General features: G+C 45.0%; 1 protein-coding gene across 1 annotated transcript in view; it reads right to left on the minus strand.

Moving 5' to 3' along the window:
• The window catches only part of HMCN1 (hemicentin 1), a 1,072,905-nt gene that overhangs the window by 108,736 nt on the left and 942,210 nt on the right, over positions 1–21,959 (minus strand). Inside the window, exon 93 of the mRNA XM_085601687.1 lies at positions 4,477–4,647. Coding sequence (XP_085457813.1) covers positions 4,477–4,647 — 171 coding nt within the window. The remainder of the gene's footprint in view (positions 1–4,476; positions 4,648–21,959) is intronic.

Below are 21,959 nucleotides of genomic sequence, written 5' to 3' on the forward strand. Positions count from 1 at the left end.
TTGATTTTGCTGTATTGCTTAATGTATACATACCTTATTCACTAGAGCACTTCAATTTCACTCGTTCCTTGCTGAGCTGAGCAATACATCTCGAATGAGTGAAATACGCATCAGGAATGGGTTTTATTTTACTGCTGATGGGCATGGGTACTATTTTACCAATGCAATTGTTGCAGCAATATGCCTAGAAGTTACATCAGTTGCTTAAGTAATGCTTTGTCTTCTTGACATGCATTGTGTTTCTCTAATTCACTGCTTAAAAACATTACCCAATAATGGCTCTCTAAGCAGGCAATATAAAGTGTTGCTAGCGGATAATATGTTTCACACTGGAGGGATCTTTGCATCAGGTGTCCCAAATTGTCTTTAACTTTCAAAGGAATCTTCATAGACCCAGCCAGTCAACATTTTGAATCCAGTGATGGTTAGATTACAAGGGTTGCAAAGCAATCTGTAGGAGGTGAATGAAGCACAGCTACCTTTAAATTAGGGGTGCCTAGTGTAGAGTCAGGAATACCAGATCCGCACCAGGTTTTCAGAATGACTATCGACAATAAACTGTTACATTGTTGTATACCAATTTATTTTATGTGGATATCTGGCAAACTGGCATGTGTTCAGCCCTCTTGTACCTGTGCTGCTTACTCTAAATGGTCAAGGCTGTGGTCAAGGCAGGGAGGATGAGGTTTTGCAGAGCGAGCTGGCAGAGCTGGTCACGCCCCATATTAATGTCTGGCCTCCATTAATGGAAATAGCAGCAGGCAAGTATGGCAGGTCAAGACACAACCTTTGCTCTTGCTAACACTTCCTTCACCTTTTATTAAGTTCATCATGCAAGCAAAAATTAAAGATCTGCATTGCATTGTGAACCAATTTTCAAACTATTTCTTTAATTTTCACATTATTTGTGAAACTGCTTCTCTATGGTCATCTACAAAAATTAGAGTGGTGGGGTGACTACTCATAATGCTGCATGAATCACTGGAATGTATGATTTGTGAAATGTATGTTTCACTTGTCAACCCTCCTGTTTTTTTTAAGTGGGTCTCCCTCATTATCTCTCCCCCTCTCTCTCTCTCTCTCTCTCTTTCTCTAAAAGCAAGTATATCTCACAACGTTTTTCAAGTTAACTTTCTTAAAACACTTCTCATTCCTAATTTACTTTTTTGAGCACTAGATATCTGTTCCATCTTTAATCTCAGCCTTTAGTGCTTCGAAGTGGAGTTAAGATGATATAAGTGGTTAATAAGCAAACAAAGGTATCATGTGGGACACAAGGCTAGCAAACTGACAAAAAGGAGCCCACTTGGACAGTAGGAAACTGACACAGGGGAACCAACAAAAACTAAGGGTTACCAACAATGGGGCACCAAAACAGGCACACAGCCATAAAAGCAACAACATGGAAGCATTGATGTTGGTATATTGACAAAGTGGTACAGACACTGGGTCAGTAACGAGGGGGATACCGACTAAGGGGCACAGGAATAGTGGCACTGTAATCAGGATACTGATACAGGCAAATCAACACCAGTGCTAGGATGTTATTACAGGGAAAAATGACCCAACAATTGAACAATTACACTGGAACACTGATATGTGGAAATCAAAACAAATGCTGGGAAACTGGCATGGGGCAGTTTCACTGGGACACTAACAAATGGACGCTAGGACACAAAAATACTGACACTAGGATAGTAACATTAGGACATTATTTTTTAACATTTGTAGAGCGCATAGATATATGAGTTACTTACCTTCGGTAACAATGTATCTGGTAGAGACGATGCTAGCCGCAGATTCCTTCATGTAGAATTATCCCCAAGTGTGGGGAGGCATCCAACCAAACGCCTAAGCTTTTAATTCTAGTCTTGGGGGATTGGGCAGGACCCAGGCAATTGGGCCATATCTGTTTAAGATCTAAGTTGGAGGAGTTACCCAGAAACATGAGTTCTGTGTTTCCTCCATTTAACTTGAGGCATGAGTGCTCCATCCAGGCGGGCACTTTCTTCAGACAGATTTCAAGGTCAGCCAGAAAGTTTCGGGGGCCATTAAGAGCGATTACCAGCTGCGTATCGTCAGCATTGGTGATGATTTTTATCCCATGTGGTGGAATCATGTCTACTCAATTAATGATCCCCCTGGCTGATAGTTCGACCAATATTGACAATAAGAGCAACCTAATTAATTGCCTTACCGAAATGTCTGGCTGGATGACCGAGCACTGTCTAAAACTAAATGCCAAAAAGTCGGAGATTCTGCTCTTCGGGGGTGCTCACGCAATCTCGGACAGCAGTAGGTGGCCCCAAGCGTTAGGCACTGTCTCAGAACCCAAGCGTGCCGCAAAGAATCTGGGCATCATTTTTGATGATACCTTATCCATGTTGGATCAAGTATGCACAATGTGCGGAAAGGGCTTTGCCACACTGAAGCTTTTCAGGAGGCTTTTTCCCTGGATTCCTTTAAACTGCCGGAAAACGGTGACTCAGGCCCTTTTTCTGAGCAGGCTGGATTACGGAAATGTGCTTTATGCTGGTATGGCCGAACACCTCTTTTCTCGACTCCAGGTAGTCCCGAATGCTGCTGCTAAATTGATCTGCAATAAAAGCAAATATAGCTCAGCCTCCTATTGTATGAAGGAGCTATACTGGTTGCCAGTGCGTCAAAGAGCTAAATTTAAGCTCCTCTGTTACGCACACAGAACTTTACATAAGAAAGGCCCACACATTTTGCAAGACATAATGAAATTCCATGTCCCATCATGCAACCTGAGATCGCGCCAGCAGGCCCTTGCAATGGTCAAATGCACAACCTTTGAAACACCCTCCCATTGGACCTACGCTTGACAGACGACTATCTGCTTTTAGAAAGAAACTGAAAACTTTCCTGTTTCCTAGATACTGACCTCAGGATCCAGCAACTTAAATATCCCGTTTTCCCCCCACTGCCTTTGGTCCTAGCGCCGTGATGTCTCTTGGGATGAATGCCACGCTTTACAAATACCAAAATACAAATACAAAATACAAATACAAATACACAGCTAGTCACCTTGCTGCGCTGTGTTACAGGGATAGAGCAAGAATGTATCATATTTAAGGAAATGCGTTGCATTCCTGTCTTTTTCACTTGTGCTAGCGCCCTTTTGGCAACCTAGCGCCAATGGGTGCGCCCTTGCACCATGGTGCAAGGGTGCCTGCATTGCATGTAGTATTTTTTGTGTACAGAAAGGGACACCTTCCTGCACAAAAACAATCCTGGGAGGCATATTTCTATTTCTGTGTGTCCCAAAGTGTTTTGCAGAGGCCCACCACAGGCAAGATTGAATGGTGGGATTGTGAAATACCAAGGCTGGCTAATTTTAATTACACCTCTTTTGTTAATGCCTTCTTTTTCTTCTTTTTTCGTTTTCTGCTTTTCTCTGTTTTAGAGAGATGAGGGCCGGTGAACAAATTAAGGATTGGCTACCAAGACTCTAAAATAATGGCTATACAGTTGCTGGGTTAGTTCTTTCTACTTTGACTAGTGGAAGTGGGCCCATCTCGACACTCATTCCCTGACGTGGTCTCCCAACACCCTATGCCTACCTTGTCTACCTAACTGTCTCTCTGACCATAGAGGTCTCTCTTGCAGAAGCCAGGGGCAGGCAGAGCTGTCCTAACTTACAGTGGTACTATGCATCATCTATGCACTCATAAATATGTGCGAATGTGTTCAAAACTGCCCTTAAAATCAACTCACTTATTATCAATGGTTGTTAGTAAAATGTGCATACAAATGCAGCATTTGCCACACATTTCACCAAAGATGCATTGAGGAAGAACACATAACCCCTTTTGCAATTTTCTTTATGTTTTGTTCAATTTTGGTTGATTTTACTGGCTGGCAGTGTTTTCAAAACACTATTTGACACACATTATCTGAACAATTTTTAATGTTTGTTGCTCACTGCGCTTTAAAATGCACCCCTTCCTACTAATTATCAGAAATAATTGTAAATGTAGAACAATATCAATACTTTAAAAAATATTATAAAATATGTAACAATATTTAACATCTCACCATGTTGTGCCATTTTTTAAAATATAGTATTGGGTGAATAGGGGCCCACACTACTATCCATTTATGTTCTTTAGGGGCATGTCCCTCAAAACATCTACCATTGGCTATGGTTGCAGAGTGGTTTCTGATTTTCCACAGCATCAGCATTAAAAAAACTGTTTCTCTGCAGGGTATCAATAGTAATGTTAAACAAGCACTAGCTATGGATCTAAATAACTTGAGTATCCAGTGGTCTCTCTATAGCAACTTCATTAATCCCCACCAATTGCATAAAAATCACCCAAGTTCTAAGAGCTGACCTACTTTACCTTGAGTTCCATTCAAAAACACCTTATTCCCCCAAGCTGGGCTGCATAGTGATGTTTGACTTAGTTACACAGAATGCTCCCCCCCTCACCGAATGTTGTATATAGTTACCTGGACAGGCCTTGATGTTACATTTGGAGAGCTGGCTGGAATCCCCAGGGCAAGAGCGCCCACTATTGGAGGGTATTGGGTTGTCACATTGGCGGGTTCGAGTCTGCTCTCCTCCTCCGCAAGATGCAGAACATTCACTCCAAGTCTGCCATGGCCCCCAGCTTCCATCCACTGTGGAAAGCACAGAAAATAGGTCACAGTCATTGTCAAATACAGGAAGGCATTGAGCGTACATGAAAATGAAAGTCTGAATCCATGAATTGTGCCTGAAACACTGGCAACAGTACTGAGTACTTTAGAGCCCTATTTATCGCCAAAGTAAAATGATGGAAAATCACAAGTGTCATGTATTTAACACTAGGTTGGGAGCAAACAGGTAAGAAGGAAAAATTTCAGACGTCAAGTGTAAAAATCTGTATATATTTGAAAGTGGAAAAACAACAAGGTGAAGGATGGAATGCTTGAATTAATCTCAGCCACTGGCAAACGTTCGGGCCGCATCCTAATCCATAGTATTTTGCTAACCATGCCACCTCAGTTTGGACCTATCCATATGCATATCAATCTTGACCATGCTCTTCAGGGGATTATAGAAACAAAAATAATGCATTGGAACATATAAACAGGATCGTTAAACTAGAAGAGGAAAATCAATTAAATCCTCTTCAGGATTTGTAGCCCAAAATATTTTTTATAAATTATGGAACCAACACCAATTAGTATTTCAAAAACGTTATATATATATATATTCACTTAAAAAACCATAGGTTTCACACATGTTATAGTTAGCTGTACATTTCACTCGTAAAAAACCAATGAAATTCCACGTTATAGTTAGATCAGGTAACTATAACTTGCGCGCCCACAATAAACTGCTGATGACGTCACATAGTACATCACTAATGACATGGTCAGTGACATCACTCATGACATCAATGATGACATCTGAAATTACACATTGTGGATTGCGGTCGCGCAAGTTATATTTACCTGATCTAACTATAACGTGGAATTTCATTGGTTTTTTACGAGTGAAATGTACAGCTAACTATAACATGTGTGAAACCTATGGTTTTTTAAGTGAATTTGCAAGGTTTTGTAAATGATAATTCCTAACTATAACGTGTGTGAAACCTATGGTTTTTCAGTGAATTTGCAAGGTTTTTTAAATGCTAAGTTATGTATTTATTTATTTTTTTTTTTTCTGGTTTTTCACTATGCGCACACCCTGCGCGCACGGTGCGCTTCACGCACCGTGCGCGCGCTGTGGGCGCTCGGTGCGCTTCGCGCAGCGAGCGCCCACGTTGCGCAGTCCATGCCGTGCGCGCCTCGCCTTTTTTTACGCAGTAACATTTGTTTTTTTCTCCCTTGTGGGTCCTTTAATTTATTTAATAAATGTAATTGTTACTTCTTTATTTTTTTTTTATTTTTTTTTGCCGTGCGCGTACGGTAAGCTTACCGTACGCGTACCCCGCGATTCTTTTTTAAAATTATTAAATTTATTTTTCGTACTTTTGGGTCCTTCTTGGACCCCCTGACAAACACTAGGGGGTCTGCAACTCTCTTCGTTGCCCCCGTTTCACGTTCCCCACCTTTGTTTCTCAGTGCGAGAGACAGAAAATGGCGGCCGACACTTCCTGATTTCGACCGATTCGAATGTTTACAGTCATGTAACCACCAATCAGAATTGAGCTCGCGCACGGCACCGTACGCGTACGGTAAGCTTACGGTAAGCGCACGGAGCGCGCTTACAGATATATATATTGATTTAAATGCTATTTTCTCAGGACCTACTGAACAGATTTACACCAGGCACATCCTTGACAGGAGGACTACCTCTCTGCCAAACTTCAAGTAATTCTGTTCAGCCGTTCGGGCTGTAGCTGTGTCTAAAGGTCCTATGGAAAAATGCATGGGGAAAACGCGTTTTGGGACCCCCCTTTTTTCTCAGCCCCCGCTTGACGAATCCCCCCGAGACTTTCAGGGTAGGAGCGGAGCGTAGCGCCCCATTAGTTTTGAAAATTTCGCGAGGGCGCCAAAGTTATTCCAAATAGAATGTTGCGGATTTCCTATGGAAACACGGTCCTAACTATAACTATCTGCTGGCGACCGCCAGTAGATAATATATATATATATATATATATATATATATATATATATATATATATATATATATATATTCACTGAAAAAACCATAGGTTTCACACACGTTATAGTTAGGAAATAGCATTTAAAAAACCTTGCTAATTCACTGAAAAAACCATAGGTTTCACACATGTTATAGTTAGCTGGACATTTTACTGATAAAAAACCAATGAAATTCCCCCGTTATAGTTACTGTAGGCAACTATAACTCACGCGACCGCAATCCTCTGCTGATGCTAATACTGTATTTAGACACTTATTTGCCCATATCTTCTTCCATTAAATTTTAGCTATACATATATTACAAATATTTTTTTTTCATAAAGACACATATGTCATCAGCAGAGGATTACGGTCGCGTGAGTTATAGTTGCCTACAGTAACTATAACGGGGGAATTTCATTGGTTTTTTATCAGTAAAATGTCCAGCTAACTATAACATGTGTGAAACCTATGGTTTTTTCAGTGAATTAGCAAGGTTTTTTAAATGCTATTTCCTAACTATAACGTGTGTGAAACCTATGGTTTTTTCAGTGAATTTGTACGGTTTTTTAAATGCTAAGTTACTTTACGCCATTTGTGGCGTGCGCGCCCACTTAACGCAGTTCGTTCCGTGCACGGTTTTTATCAACTTTAATAAGCCCTGTACATTTGGTGGCCTTCGGCCACCAAAAGCACAGGGGGTGAGGTCAATGTGGATAGTGTTTTTTTTATTTCGATTTTATAATTTCATGTTGCCAAAATTACGTTTTTTTTCTCTATTAATAAGCCCTGCACATTTGGTGGCCTGCGGCCACCAAAAGCACAGGGGGTGGGGTAAGTGTGGATAGTGTTTTTTTTATTTTTATTTTTTTACCGTAAGCGTACGGTAAGCTTACGGTAAGCGTACGGTAAGCGTACGGTAAGCGTACCCCGCGAAATTGCCGAAAAAAAAATAAAACCGTTTTTGCTCTTGGGGGATGTTTGGGGACTCCCTCAACATGACTATGTGGGAGGGAGTTGTCAAAACAGCCCCGTAACATGTTTTTGGCCATCATGTTTGATAAACAACACTCAGTGCGAGAGACAAAATGGCGGACGCCGCTTCCTGGTTTCGGCCGATTCGAATGTTTACTAAGATCTAAGAGCCAATCAGAATCGCGCTCGCGCACGCCACCGTAAGCTTACGGTAAGCGTACGGTAAGCGTACGGTAAGCGTACCGTAAGCGGGCTCAGATATATATATTGATTTAAAGGCTATTTTCTCAGAATCTACTGAACAGATTTACACCAAACCTACAAAAGGCACTTCCTTGACCTAGGGACTACCTCTCTGCCAAATTTCTAGTAATTCTGTTCAGCCGTTCGGGCTGTAGCTCGTTCTAAAGGTCCTATGGAAAAATGCATGGGAAAAACGCGTTTTGGGACCCCCCTTTTATCTCAGCCCCCGCTTGACGAATCCCCCCGAGACTTTCAGGGTAGGAGCGGAGCGTAGCGCCCCACCTATTTTGAGAAATTCGCGAGGATTCGTCGACCGGCGCCAAAGTTATTCAAAATAGAATGTTGAGGTTTTCCTATGGAAACGTGGTCCTAACTATAACTACCTACTGGCGACCGCCAGTAGGTAATATATATATATATATATATATATATATCTATATATATATATATATATATATATATATATGCATTTACGAGATTTTTAACCAGACACATTACATACATGTATACAAAAATATACATAGATATTCACAAAACAACAAATTATTCCATACATATAACAAATTCCTTTTTACCCTATGTTGCGGATGCTGACCAATTTATTTATCATTAGCATTCCGTTTTGTGGAGATAGCCCTACAAAAGATAGAATGAGGGAAAGTCTATACCCTCTTTATTTTTAAACACTATATATACTCATTTCTTTCAACATAATTTCAAATTCTATGGGGCTTCTCCAATTGGTGGAGTCGACGCGTTTCAGCCCGTGTCTTGGGCCTCATCAGGACTGGGAGAAAACAGGGAAACCTAGAAACATATAAACACAATCATATATATACAAATTTATATATACATATATATACATTAGATATATATACAGGGGCAGGTGGGTCCTTGGGTGCTGGATTCTGGGTCACAGTCGCTGGGGGGGACGTCCTCGTGGTCTTTGTCCACTCCGGCACAGGCCAGGCTTGGTGTGTGCAGAGTGTGCAGGAGTCGCGGTTCCTGGTTGGCACCAGGGGCTTGTTACTTGCTTTGAGCAGAACCGCTGCTCGTGGGAGTCCCAGTCTTTTTAGAGTCACAAGGCAGTCAGGTCCTCCGGGGTTTTTGAGGTTGCTGATCACTGGAGGTGCCGGGTTCAGCAGGAGCAGGTTCAAGGGTCGACAGGCCTGTAGGGCTGGGGCCAAGTCAATTGGTGTCTTCCTCTTGTTAGCAGCTGCACAGCAGGTTGTCCTTCTTCTTGTTCTTCTTGTTTGTTTCGGACTCAGGATCTGAGGTAGGAACGTTTAGGAAGCCCCTAAATACTAAATTTAGGGGCGTTACAGGTAGGTAAAGGGCAGGGACCAATGGGTCCCTTCCCTGGGGTGGGTACACCCCCTATTCTGCCACTCTCCTGTGGGAGGGGGGCAGTAGCCTAATCCTGATTGTGCAGGGCTCCCCATCTTCAAGATGGCGAGAGCCCGGAGATGGGCTTCACCTCGCCTCCCCCACCTGAGGGGTGGGATTGGCTGAGGCTGGCAATGCCCCTTTCCTCCCTTGGGGTTTCCTGCCAGTCTTCCCGTCAGAGTGGGGGTGAGAACCGGTGGGGCCAGTTGCTGAGTACAGCAAGTGGCCTGGAGAAACTCACAAAGGCGGCATGCCATTGAAGCTTCCCCTGCCCATCCTGGGGGAGGAGACCTAGCACCTCGCCCAGGATATGCATTGTTGCAGGCCCAGGAGAGCGGATGGCTCTCTACCCAGGGGTCCAGCAACATGTCTGCAGTGTGGCTGCCTTGGCAGCCTCTCAGACAGGACGTGGATTGTAGGTTAGGTTTAGGGGGCAACTCTAAGTTGCCCTCTGTCGTGCATTGTACATTAAATCCCATACTAGCATCAGTGCGGGTTTAATGTGCTGAGAAGTTTGAAATCAAACTTCTCAGTCTTCAGTGCAGCCATCATGGTGCTGTGGAGTTCATGATGAAGACCTCCCACCACCATATACTCTTAATGGCAGCACTGCACGTACAGTGCCCAGGAATGGACCTGGGTACTGTAGGGGTACAGGGCTCATGCACCTGTACCCACACCACTGGCATAGGGCACCCAGCTAGAGGGGTGACTAAGGTATGCCAGGGCAGTGTGTGTTGTGGGCATGGCACACAGGGATGTGTGCCATGTCGACTCTCTGTTTTGTTCTGCACCAAGACACTCAGCCTGCAATGGCAGTGTGTATGTGTCAGGGTACAGGACCTCTAAGTGTGGCACAATAAGTGCTGCAGCCCTTAGGGGCCTTCTCTGGTCACAGGGCCCTGGGCACCTAGGGTACCATTTACCAGGGGCTGACATGTGGCCAGAGATGCCAATTGGGTTTAGGCTTCATGCAGTTTTAGGGAAGGAACACAGGCCCTGGGTACCTGATTGGCAGGAGCCCAGGGCACACTCCTTCAAAGTATATCAGCAATTCAGCAAAAAGTGGGGGCATACCATGCAACAAAGATGGCACTTTCTCACACAACCCCACCCCCCCAAACGAAAGGTGATGGGACTAGCCTTGCCCTATGGAGTCTTCATTGTCTAAGTGGAAGAACCTGGAAAGTCCATCTGCATTGGCATGAGCAGTCCCTGGTCTGTGTTCCACTTCAAAGTCCATTCCCTGTAGAGAGATGGACCACCTTAGTAGTTTTGGGTCTTTCCCTTTCATTTGCATTAGCCATCTGAGAGGTCTGTGGGCAGTTTGAACCAGGAAGTGTGTACCAAACAAGTATGGCCTCAACTTCTTCAGGGACCAAACCACAGCAAAGGCCTCCCTCTCAATGGCACTCCAACGCTGCTCTCTGGGGAGAAGCCTCCTGCTTATAAAAGCAACAGGTTGTTCATGGCCTTCAACATTGGTCTGGGATAGGACCGTTCCTATCCCCAGCACAGAGGCATCAGTCTACACTATGAACTGCTTGGCATAATCTGGAGCTTTTAGAATTGGTGCTGAGCACATTGCTTCGTTCAGGGTGTCAAAAGCCTTTCGGCAACTAACTGTCCAGTTACCCTTCTTGGGCATCTTCTTGGAGGTGAGTTATGTGAGGGTAGTCACAATGGACCCATATCCCTTCACAAACCTCCTGTAGTACCCAGTCAAGCCAAGGAATGCCCTGACTTGAGTCTGGGTTGTTGGAGCTGCCCCGTCCAGGATTGCCTGGATCTTGGGCTGTAATGGTTGTACCAGGCCTCCACCAACAAGGTGGCCCACGTACACCACTGCCCTATCTGGCATTTGGATGCCTTGATAGTTAGGCTTGCAGTTCGCAGGGCTTCTAAAGCCTTCCCAAGGTGGATCAGGTGATCCTGCCAGGTGGAGCTAAAGACAGCAATATCATCAAGATAAGCTGCACTAAAGGACTCCAACCCAACCAGGACTTGGTTCACCAGCCTCTGGAAGGAGCAGGGGCATTCTTTAACCCAAAGGGCATCACAGTGAACTGATAATGCCCATCAGGTGTGGAGAATGCTGTTTTCTCTTTTGCTCCTGGGGCCATGCCAATCTGCCAGTACCCTACAATTAAGTCAAAGGTATTGAGAAATGTATCTGCTCCCAATTTGTCTATTAATTCATCTGCTCTTGGGATAGGGTAAGCATCTGTCTTGGTGACAGAGTTGAGCCCTCTATAGTCCACACAGAACCTAATTTCTCTCTTCCCACCCTGTGGATGAGGTTTGGGGACCAGAACCACTGGGCTAGCCCAGGGGCTCTCAGAGGGTTCAATAACCCCTAACTCCAGCATCTTGCTGACTTCGGCTTTGATGCTTTCCTTGACTTGGTCTGACTGACAATAGATCTTGTTTTTGACAGGTGCACTGTCACCAGTGTCCACGTCAGGGGTACACCAGTTTGTCAGACCAGGGATCAGGGAAAAGAGGATAGTATACTGTTACAAGACTTGCTTGCAGTCAGTCTGCTGTTGGGCAGAGAGGGTGTCTTAAAAGACTACACCATCTACTGACCCACCTTGTGGGCTGTAGGAGAAGAGATAAGGGAGAGGTTCACTTTCTGCTTCCTGTTCCTCATCAGTCACCATCAGCATGGTGATGTCAGCCCTGTCATTGTAGAGTTTAAGGCGGTTCACATGGATAACCCTTTTGGGTGTCCTGCTTGTGCCCAGGTCAACTAAGTAGGTGTCCTCATTCTTTTTCTCTAGGATAGGGTAAGGGCCACTCCATCTATCTTGGAGTGCCCTTGGTGCCACTGGCTCCACAACCCACACCTGTTGCCCAGGTTGAAATTCAACCAGTGCAGCTTTTTGGTCATACCAGTGCTTCTGAAGCTCCTGGATGGCCTCAAGATTCTTGGATGCCTTTTCCATGTACTCAGCCATTCTGGACCTTAGGCCAAGCACATAGTCCACAATGTCTTGCTTGGGTTCTTGGAGAGGCCTCTCCCAACCCTCTTTCACAAGACAGAGTGGTCCCCTCACAGGATGACCAAACAGAAGTTCAAAGGGGGAAAACCCTACTCCCTTCTGTGGAACTTCTCTGTAAGCGAAAAGCAGGCATTGCAACAGGACATCCCATCTCCTTTTGAGTTTTTCAGGGAGTCCCAAGATCATGCCTTTCAATGTCTTGTTGAACCTTTCAACAAGGCCATTGGTTTGTGGATGGTAGGGTGTAGTAAACTTGTACTGCACTCCACACTCCTTCCACATGTGGTTCAGGTAAGCAGACATGAAGTTGGAACCCTTGTCTGTAACCACCTCCTTAGGAATCCCTACCCTGGTGAAGACACCCAGGAGGGCCTTGGCTACTGCAGGGGCTGTATGAGTCCTAAGTGGAATTGCTTCAGGGTACCTAGTAGCATGATCCACCACTACTAGAATGAATTTGTTCCCTGGGGCTTTGGGAGGTTCAAGTGGACCCACAATGTCCACACCTACCCTTTCAAAGGGCACCCCCACCACTGGCAGTGGAATCAGGGGGGCCTTTGGATGGCCACCTGTCTTGCCACTGGCTTGACAGGTAACACAGGTGCTGACAACCTCCTTCACCTTTTGGTGCATCTGGGGCCAGTAAAAGTGACTAACTAGCCTTCCCCAAGTTTTGGTTTGCCCCAGATGCCCAGCTAGGGGGATGTCATGAGCCAAAGTTAGGAGGAACTCCCTGTACTTCTGTGGCACTACCACCCTCCTGGTGGTTCCAGGAGTGGGGTTTCTTGCCTCAGCATACAGTAATCCGTCTTCCCAATAAGCTCTGTGGGTACCACTGACATCTCACTTTGCTTCTGAAACAGCTTGCTGCCTCAGGCTTTCAAGAGTGGGATAGTCTTGCTGACCCTGGCACAGCTCTTCCCTAGTAGGTCTCCCTGGGCCCAAGAGTTCAACCTGGTAAGGGTCAAGCTCCATGGGCTCAGTTCCCTCTGGGGTGTCCAAGTCCTCTCCCTGTGGAGAGGGGTCCCGAGTTGTTTGCTGCACAGAAGCTGGTCCCCCAGACTTCTTACCTTTTCTCTTGGTTGGTTGGGCCGTACTTTCAGGCTCCAAACCTACTCTTTCACCCTTCCTCTTGCTCTGTGCTCTAGTTTGCACACACACCAATTCAGGGATACCCAGCATGGCTGCATGGGTCTTTAGCTCAACCTCAGCCCAGGCTGAGGTTTCCAGGTCATTTCCTAGCAGACATGCAGCTGGTAACTTTTGAGAGACCACTACCTGTTTCAGGCCAGTAACCCCCCTCAGCCTATTGTCACCATAGCCATTGGATGATTAGTGGTTACACTATCAGCATTAGTGACTGGGTACGTTTTCCCAATCAAGTATTGCTCAGGGGAAACCAGTGTGTCTCTCACCATAGTGACACTGGCACCTGTATCCCTCAGAGCTTCTATCCTAGTCCCATTAACCCAGGGGTATTGTAAATACTTCTTTAAGTTGGGTGGCCACACAGCTACAGTGGCAAACTCAGCTTCCCCTTCTGAAACTAGGACTGCTTCAGTATACATCCTGATTTGCTCTGGGCACACTGTTGATCCTATCTGTAGACTTGCCACCCCAAGTGTAGCTGTACTGGTTTCCTTAGGGGCCTTGTTGTGGGGGCAAGATTTATCTACACTTAAGTGTCCCAACTTCTTACGGTTGTTACACCAGGCCTTTGAGGGATCATAGTTCTTCCCCCTATAAGGTTGAGGCACATAGGGAGTAGTTTGGGACCCACCCACTGAACAGGTTTTTGGGGCTCTGTGGAAGACTCAGACTTTTTATCTTGGGGATTCTCACCACCTTTCCCCTGGGGAGGTTTTGAAACCACCTTCTTCTGGTCACCCCCAGTGGCTGTCCTTGTCACCCTAGTCTTGACCCAGTGGTCTGCCTTCTTTCCGAATTCTTGGGGAGAAATTAGACCTAGGTCTACCAAATTCTGATGCTACTTTTCATTTGTGCAATTACTTAGTATATGTTCCTTCATAAACAAATTGTAAAGTCCAGCAAAATCATGCACATTATGTCCAGCTAACCAACCAGCCAGTGTCTTTACTGAGTAGTCTACGAAGTCAATCCAGGACTGGGCCTGGGTTTTGTGAGCCCCCCTGAATCTAATTCTATACTCCTCAGTGGTGAGCCCAAATCCCTCAATCAGAGTCTATTTCATGAGGTCATAGGACCCTGCATCTGGCCCAGAGAGGGTCAGAAGACTGTCTCTGCAGTTACCAGAGAACAGTTCCCACAGGAGTGCCCCCCAGAGAGGTTTCTTTACTCTTCTCATTTCACAAGCCCTCTCAAAGGCTGTGAACCATTTGCTGATGTCATCACCTTCCTCAAATTTAGGGACAATCCCTTTGGGGATTTTAGGATCAGAAGTTTCCTCCATATCCTTATTTTTGTTATTGCTGACACCATTAATGGGTGCTAAACCCATCTCCTTTCTTTCTTTCTTTCTTTCTTTCTTTCTTTCTTTCTTTCTTTCTTTCTTTCTTTCTTTCTTTCTTTCTTTCTTTCTTTGTTTGTTTCTTTCTTTCTTTCTTTCTTTCTTTCTTTCTTTCTTTCTTTCTTTCTTTCTTTCTCTCTCTAGAGCCAGAAGTCTGGACTCTAGATCCAATCTTTTGGCCAGCTTTGCTAAAAAGCTGTCCTCTTCACTAGGGGGTTCCCCTGTGAGTTCCCTGGTACCTGGTCCACCTATCTGGTCTCTAGGTTCCCAGAGGTTGATTCTTGGAGTCAAGGGTATGGTGGCCCTTTCCTCCCTAGGGATTTCTGGAGGGTGGTCATTATCCTTCTCCTCCTCCTTCCCTTCCTCTTCTGTCTGGACATCACCATGTTCAGATGGGTGGTCCTTGGCATACTCAGCCAGGAGCTCCTGAAGCCCTTGTTTGGTTGGATGCAGGCCCATTGGTATACTTTTTAGTTTGCATAGGGACCTAAATTCCTTGAAAGACAAGTGTAAGTGAGGTGTGAGGTCGAGATTCTCCACCAGGTCCTGCATGGTATTATCTTCACTAATAGCAGGGTTTCTTTGAGACATTCTAACCTGACAGTTCTAACCCTCTACCCTTGACTACAGTGACTTTTATGTTTCTAAAATTCTAAGGGGACTTAAGCAAGGCCCTGACAAGACGTTTAGTATTTTGGAGAGACCAATCAGAAATCTAAAGGCAATTTTAAGAGTTCTGTCGTGTGATCAGATGGTAACCAAGTAGTCCAACAAATGCAAGTTTGTATCCCACCGCTGATCCACCAATGTAAGAAAGTGGCTCTGTATATACTGTTCCCAAATAGGTATAGTGTGCACAGAGTCCACAGTCCCCAGAGGTTTGGCAGAGACTAAAGTTAGATATAACCTTACTCTCTAAAGTGGTAGCTTGGTCGAGCAGTAAGGCAGTATCAGAGGAAAGTGTAAAGCATTTGTTGTACACACTCAGTCAGCAAGTGGTCTCACACACTCAAAAATTGAACTCTAGGCCAATGGTTTGTATATAAAAATATATAGTTGTTTTATTTTAGAACCAACAATAGGTATCAAAATATACTTTCTCAGAATGAGATGCTTTAGTTAAATACTTTCAATAGACAATAGACTTTTGAATGCAATAGTTACAGTTGTTGCAATAGGCAACACAATTCAAACACAATTATAGCATTGAGCTCAATGGGACTTTTTAAGTAAATGCAATTACAGTTACTTTGCGTATGATTTTCTTACACAGGGTTGGATCCTGGATTCAACCTTGGTGCATTTCCTGTAAACAGTTGAAAGAAATCGTTTTTGTTACACAGGCGATTTTTAAGGAATATTTGTTTGTTTCAAAAATCGACACTTAGAAGAATTTCTGGCAAAAACCAGGCAATGTTATCCTACGGAGGAAAATCAAGTTATTGGTAAGTACGGTTATAATTACTTTTCAGGGTCGGTGCTGGGCACCAAGATCCAGCACTGGGATCTCTCCTGATAACAGGTGAGTGATTTCATTTTCATTGATCGAGGGAATATTTTAAAGATTCAGAACTCGACACAGAAGAATTTCCAAGTGAAACCAGTCAATGTTACCCTATGGAAGAAAAGTGAGTTATCGGCTTTTGGGTAAGTACTCGACTGGCAGAGTTAAGGTTCTGGGCATAGACTCAGGGGTCTCCCAGGGTTAGGTAGGTACAGTTGTTATACCCTCAGCGGCACAGGGGCAGCCGGGTGCAGAGAGAGTTAGGCCCAATGTTAGCAGGGGGCCTTTGGTTGGTGGCTGCTAGCAGGCAGGCCACGCGGCTGTGGGAGCTGGGCTCCTGGTCACTTGCTCAGGGCAAGTGGAGAATAAATATAGGACAGAGGTTGCATTCCCAGGGGCGCTCGGGCGGCTGGGTGCAGGGTGCTTTTGAGCCGTTGGGCGCTCAATGGATTTCAATAGAGAAGCTCAGTGATGAACAAAGGCTGCAAGCTCGGGGACGAAGATTCTTCAGGTGCGTCCACCACTTCGAGAGGTAAGTTGGGAAGGTGTAGGTTTGGTAGGCACCCAGAAGATGGACACAGGGAGCCGCAGGGCGCCGGGTGCAGGGGTGTCTTTTCGCGTCGGGAAATCTTACCCCCTGCTGATCGCGGTTGGAGGGGTCCCTGATTCTGAGGCTGCAGGCATCAGCAGGAGCGTCGAGGTGGGTCCTAGGTTGCTGGATTCTTGGTCACAGTCGCCGCAGGGACGTCCTCGGGGTCTTTGTCCACGCAAAAAACTGCCGCTAAAGCGGCGATAATGGGCTTGATAATATGCCCGTGGGAATTCCAATAGAAGCCCATGTTGACACCAGAACCTGGGCTTCTATGGGAATTCACAAGGGCATATTACAAGCCCATTATCGCCGATCCTTGATAATATGGCCCTTGGTCTGCCTGGACGATGGACGTCACCACAGAAAAAAAACACCATGACAGTACAAGACTTGTCTAGAGTAGTGTTAAGTTTACAGCAGGAAGTCACCTCATTAAAACAAGAAAAGCACACGCTACACTGTGAGTTGCAACGATAAAAGCCACGAGAAAACCCTTGGGATAACACCCCGGTCAAAACCAAACCAGTGTTTCAACCACAGCATTTTACGTTTACCCCATTGGCTACAGAGGGAGCAGGGGCGGCCCAACCTGTAAATGTCAATGTCACCACTCCTACTCTAGTTCCATTGGCTCACCCTGAACGGTTCTTTGGAGACCAGACAAAGTTTAGCATTTTTATGAATCAATGCCAGTTACATTTCCTCTGTAAACCTGCAGCTTTTCCTGATGACGCCTCAAAAGTGGCATTTGTCCTATCCTATCTAGGTGGTATGGTGGCCCTGTGGTCAATACTATTCGTAGAAAGGGATTCCCGATTTTTCATAACTTTCGCCGTTTTAAGGAAACAATGCAAAAGCTTTTTGCAAGGCACCAGTTTATACAGGGAAGCGACAATGAGCTGCTGAACCTGCGTCAGGGCAATAAGGATTTATTGTCTTAGATCACGTCCTTTAATAGGCTAATTGCTGAGACACAATGGCCAGATGAGAAAAGAATATCACTTTTCAATCGTGGCCTTCAAGATGACTTAAAAGATGTTGTGGCGCAAATTGTTGACTTGCCATCCGATTGTGTTGAATTTAATGACTTAGTGGTCCGGTTGGATCATCGTCTGGGAGAAAGGAAGAGTGAAAAGACTCGTGGCGACATGCCCAGAGTCGTTGTAGTTAAACATGAGAAAAAAGACACATCCAATGCCAATACTTCGGCCGATCATAATGAGCCCATGCAGATTGGGTGACTTAGGGGACCTTTGTCCAAGGAGGAAAAGGATAGGAGACGTTGTCTTAATCTTTGTCGATATTGCGGGAAGTCTGGGCATTTTGCCCGGGATTGTTTGAGTAAAAATGCCCCCAGAAAGGCAGTCGATGTTATTGACTCCCCTTTTCCCATCGTTGAAACTAAGCAGTCGGAAAACTTCCAGGCCCGATAAGGATTGAGGCCCCCTCATTGAGCACAAACAACAAATTGGCCTCTTGCCATCATTTAGGAAACGCTATGACTGCTGCACCTCGTCATTTAACCTTAATAGTTACCTTGTTCTTTTCTACCCAGACCAGAAAAGTTATTCCCATATTGTTGGATTCTGGAGCTACCGTAAATGTCCTCGACATAGGTTTAGCTAAAACCTTAAACATTCCAACTGTCAAGAAAGAGGATCCTGAGCCTGTGCGTGCCGTAGACGGCTCAGAATTATATTCTGGTTTAATATTGTTTCAGACCTCCCCAGTAACCATGATCTGTGCTGATGGACACACCGAACAGATCCATTTTGATCTTATTGACACCCCTGCGTTTGGAGCCATATTGGGTATACCATGGCTCCAATTACACAATCCTAAAATTGAGTGGTGCAAACGCACAATGACATTGGATTCGGCGCATTGTTGGCAGAAATGCTATTCCACTGATCAGCATCCTCTAACGCCCTTGCACTGTGCCTCCATGGTTGACAACCCAGCTTTGATACAAGCAGAGGAATTAGAAATCACCTTGCCAAAATAATACAGTGACTTTAATGATGTGTTCTCTGAACAACAGGCAACCCAGTTACCACCCAACCGGTCGTACAACTGCTGTATTGATTTGCTCCCCGGAGCCTCTCTACCGTGCAGTCGTGTGTATGCCTTGTCTGAGCCTGGCACAATATTTGCGGGAATACTTGGACGACTTATTACTAAAGGGGTTTATTAGACATTCTACATCCCCCGTTAGTTCGCCACTCTTCTTCATACCTAAAAAGAATAAAGAACTTCGCGCCTGCATAGACTATCGCGCCTTAAACAAGGTGGCGATAAAAAAACGCTATCCACTCCCATTAATACCGGTATTATTAGATCAGGTAAGGCATTTCACTGTTTTTACCAAATTAGACCTGAGAGGTGCATACCACCTAATTAGAGTAAAAGATGGGGACAAGTGGAAGACCGCATTTAGGACTAAATTCGGTCTTTTTGAATATACAGTGATGCCTTTCGGTTTGATGTAATGCTCCTGCAGCATTTCAATTTTTCATCAATTATGTGCTGCAGGATTTCCTGGACGTCTTTGTAATAGTTTACATAGATGATATCCTGATCTTTTCATCAACAACCAAAGAACATATTGGGCATGTCTGCACTGTGTTACAACGGCTACGAGATCATCAACTATTTGTTAAGTTAGAGAAATGCGTCTTCCATGCTACCCGCATTGAGTTTTTGGGTTACGCAATATCTCCCAATGGTATAGCTATGGATGATTTCAAGGTTCCGGCCATTTTGAAATGGGAAACACCCGACTCCTTAAAGGATATTCAGAGGTTTTTTGGGTTTCACCAATTTTTACCGGCGGTTTATCCCTCAGTTCTCCTCCGTTGTGTCACCCATCACTCACCTTCTCAAGAAGGGGGTTACTTTTCATTGGTCCTTAGCAGCAGAAGAAGCATTCCAGAAACTCAAGCAGTCCTTTACCGAAGCCCCACTGTTACATCACCCAGATCCTTCACAACCCTTCTATGTGGAGGCCGATGCATCTCAGGTTGCTGTTGGAGGTATTTTGTCCCAGAGAGTTCCTGCATCAGGACATCTACATCGAGTGGCCTATTTTTCGAAAAAACTCTTGCCTGCTGAACAAAATTATACGGTGGCAGAACGACAACTCTTAGCCATCAAACTTGGCTATCATGAGTGGCGCCACCATTTGCTAGGAGCCCGTCACACAATAACAATTTACTCAGATCACCGTAATTTGCAATTTTATCGGTATGTCAAAGCGCTAACCCCACGACAACTATGTTGGCTTTTGTTTTTCAACAAATTTGATTTTGTAATCACATACAGGCCTGGAAAAGAACAGTAGAAGGCTGACACACTGTCATGATTAAATTTTCCAGCTCCGGACAAGGGTACTGACACTCCTACTGCTATTATCCCGGAACATAAGATTATTGCATTGTGTTTCCCCAACGATTTCATAGAGCAGGTCCAAGTAGCACAACAAAAAGAGCCCACACCTGTGAGAAAGTGGTTCTGTATATACTGTTCCTTAATAGGTACAGGGTGTACAGAGTCCACAGTCCCCAAGGGTTTGACAGAGGCTAAAGTTAGATATAACCTTACTCTCTAAAGTGGTAGCTTGGTCGAGCAGTAAGGCAGTATCAGAGAACAGTGTAAAGCATTTGTTGTACACAATCAGTCAGCAAAAGGTCTCAGACACTCAATAAATGAACTCTAGGCCAATGGTTTATATATAGAAAATATATGCTTGTTTTATTTTAGAACCAACACTTGGCATTAAAATATACTTTCTCAGAATTAGATGCTTTATATAAATACTTTTGCAATATGCAATTGACTTTTGTAAACAGTTACAAGTGGTTGCAATAGGCAACACTATTTTAAACACAACAATGCATTGAACCTTCCCTCCCCATCCTGGGGGAGGAGACCTAGCACCTCGCCCAGGATGTGCATTGTTGCTGGCCCAGGAGAGCAGATGGCTCTCTACCCAGGGGTCTAGCAACATGTCTGCTGGGTGGCAGCCTAGGCAGCCTCTGGTTATTGGTTAGACTCAGGAGGCATCTCTAAGATTCCTTCTGTCGTGCATCTTACATTAAATCCCACACTGGCATCAAAGTGGATTTAATGTGCTGAGAAGTTTGATACGAAACTTCTCAGTCTTCAGTGTAGCCATCATGGTGCTGTGGAGTTCGTGATGACGACCTCCCAGCACCATATACTCTTAATCGCAGCACTGCACTTACAGTGCCCAGGAATGGACCTGGGAACTGTAGGGGTACAGGGCTCATGCACCTGTACCAACACCACTGACATAGTGCACCCAGCTAGAGGGCTGACTGAGGTATCCCAGGGCAGTGTGTTTGTGGGCATGGCACACAGGGATGTGTGCCATGCCGACTCTCTGTTTTGTTCTACACCAAGACACTCAGCCTGCAAAGGCAGTGTGTGTGTCAGGGTACAGGGTCTCTAAGGGTGGCACAATAAGTGCTGCAGCCCTTAGGAGCATTCTCTGGTCACAGTGCCCTGGGTACATGGGGTACCATTTACCAGGGACCTACCTGTGGCCAGAGCTGTCAATTGGGTTTTGTTTTGGGGAAGGAACACAGGCCCAGGGGTCCTGATTGGCAGGGCCCCAGAGCACATCAAGTCAAAGAGCATCAGTAGTCTGGCAACAAAAAAAAAAAGAAAGGGGGGGGGTTTACTGCAACAGAAACCCACTTTCTCACACATGATGAAATTCAAGTGGGATTAACACGCAGCATATAGAAAAAGATGGGACAATAGAGCAGTAAAGTAGACCACAGTAAGGATACAGAAACATGGAACAATCAAGCAATTGTATAATGGGGAAGGAGACGGATTTGAGTCTGCATAGTTGATTAGTCAGTGGACCTTCCTGATGGAAAATGTCAAAGACACACTATGGACCTCATTTCGATGTCGGTCGGAAAGCAATCTGACCGACTCCTTGTCTGAATCGGTTCTGACCAACCTAAATGCGGCAAGACCGACCGACCGACCAATTACGATGGTTCTGAACACCGTTCGGAAAGTCTCCCGTTGACTTCAATAGGAGCCTGTGTTCCGACCAATGACACAGGCTCCCATTGAAAAGAGGGGTGGTTGCGGAAAATCTTGCGCCCTGTCGCAGCCACCCCATGG

This window comes from Triturus cristatus, chromosome 4_2 (assembly GCF_964204655.1).
Source record: "Triturus cristatus chromosome 4_2, aTriCri1.1, whole genome shotgun sequence".
Classification (NCBI taxonomy): domain Eukaryota; kingdom Metazoa; phylum Chordata; class Amphibia; order Caudata; family Salamandridae; genus Triturus; species Triturus cristatus.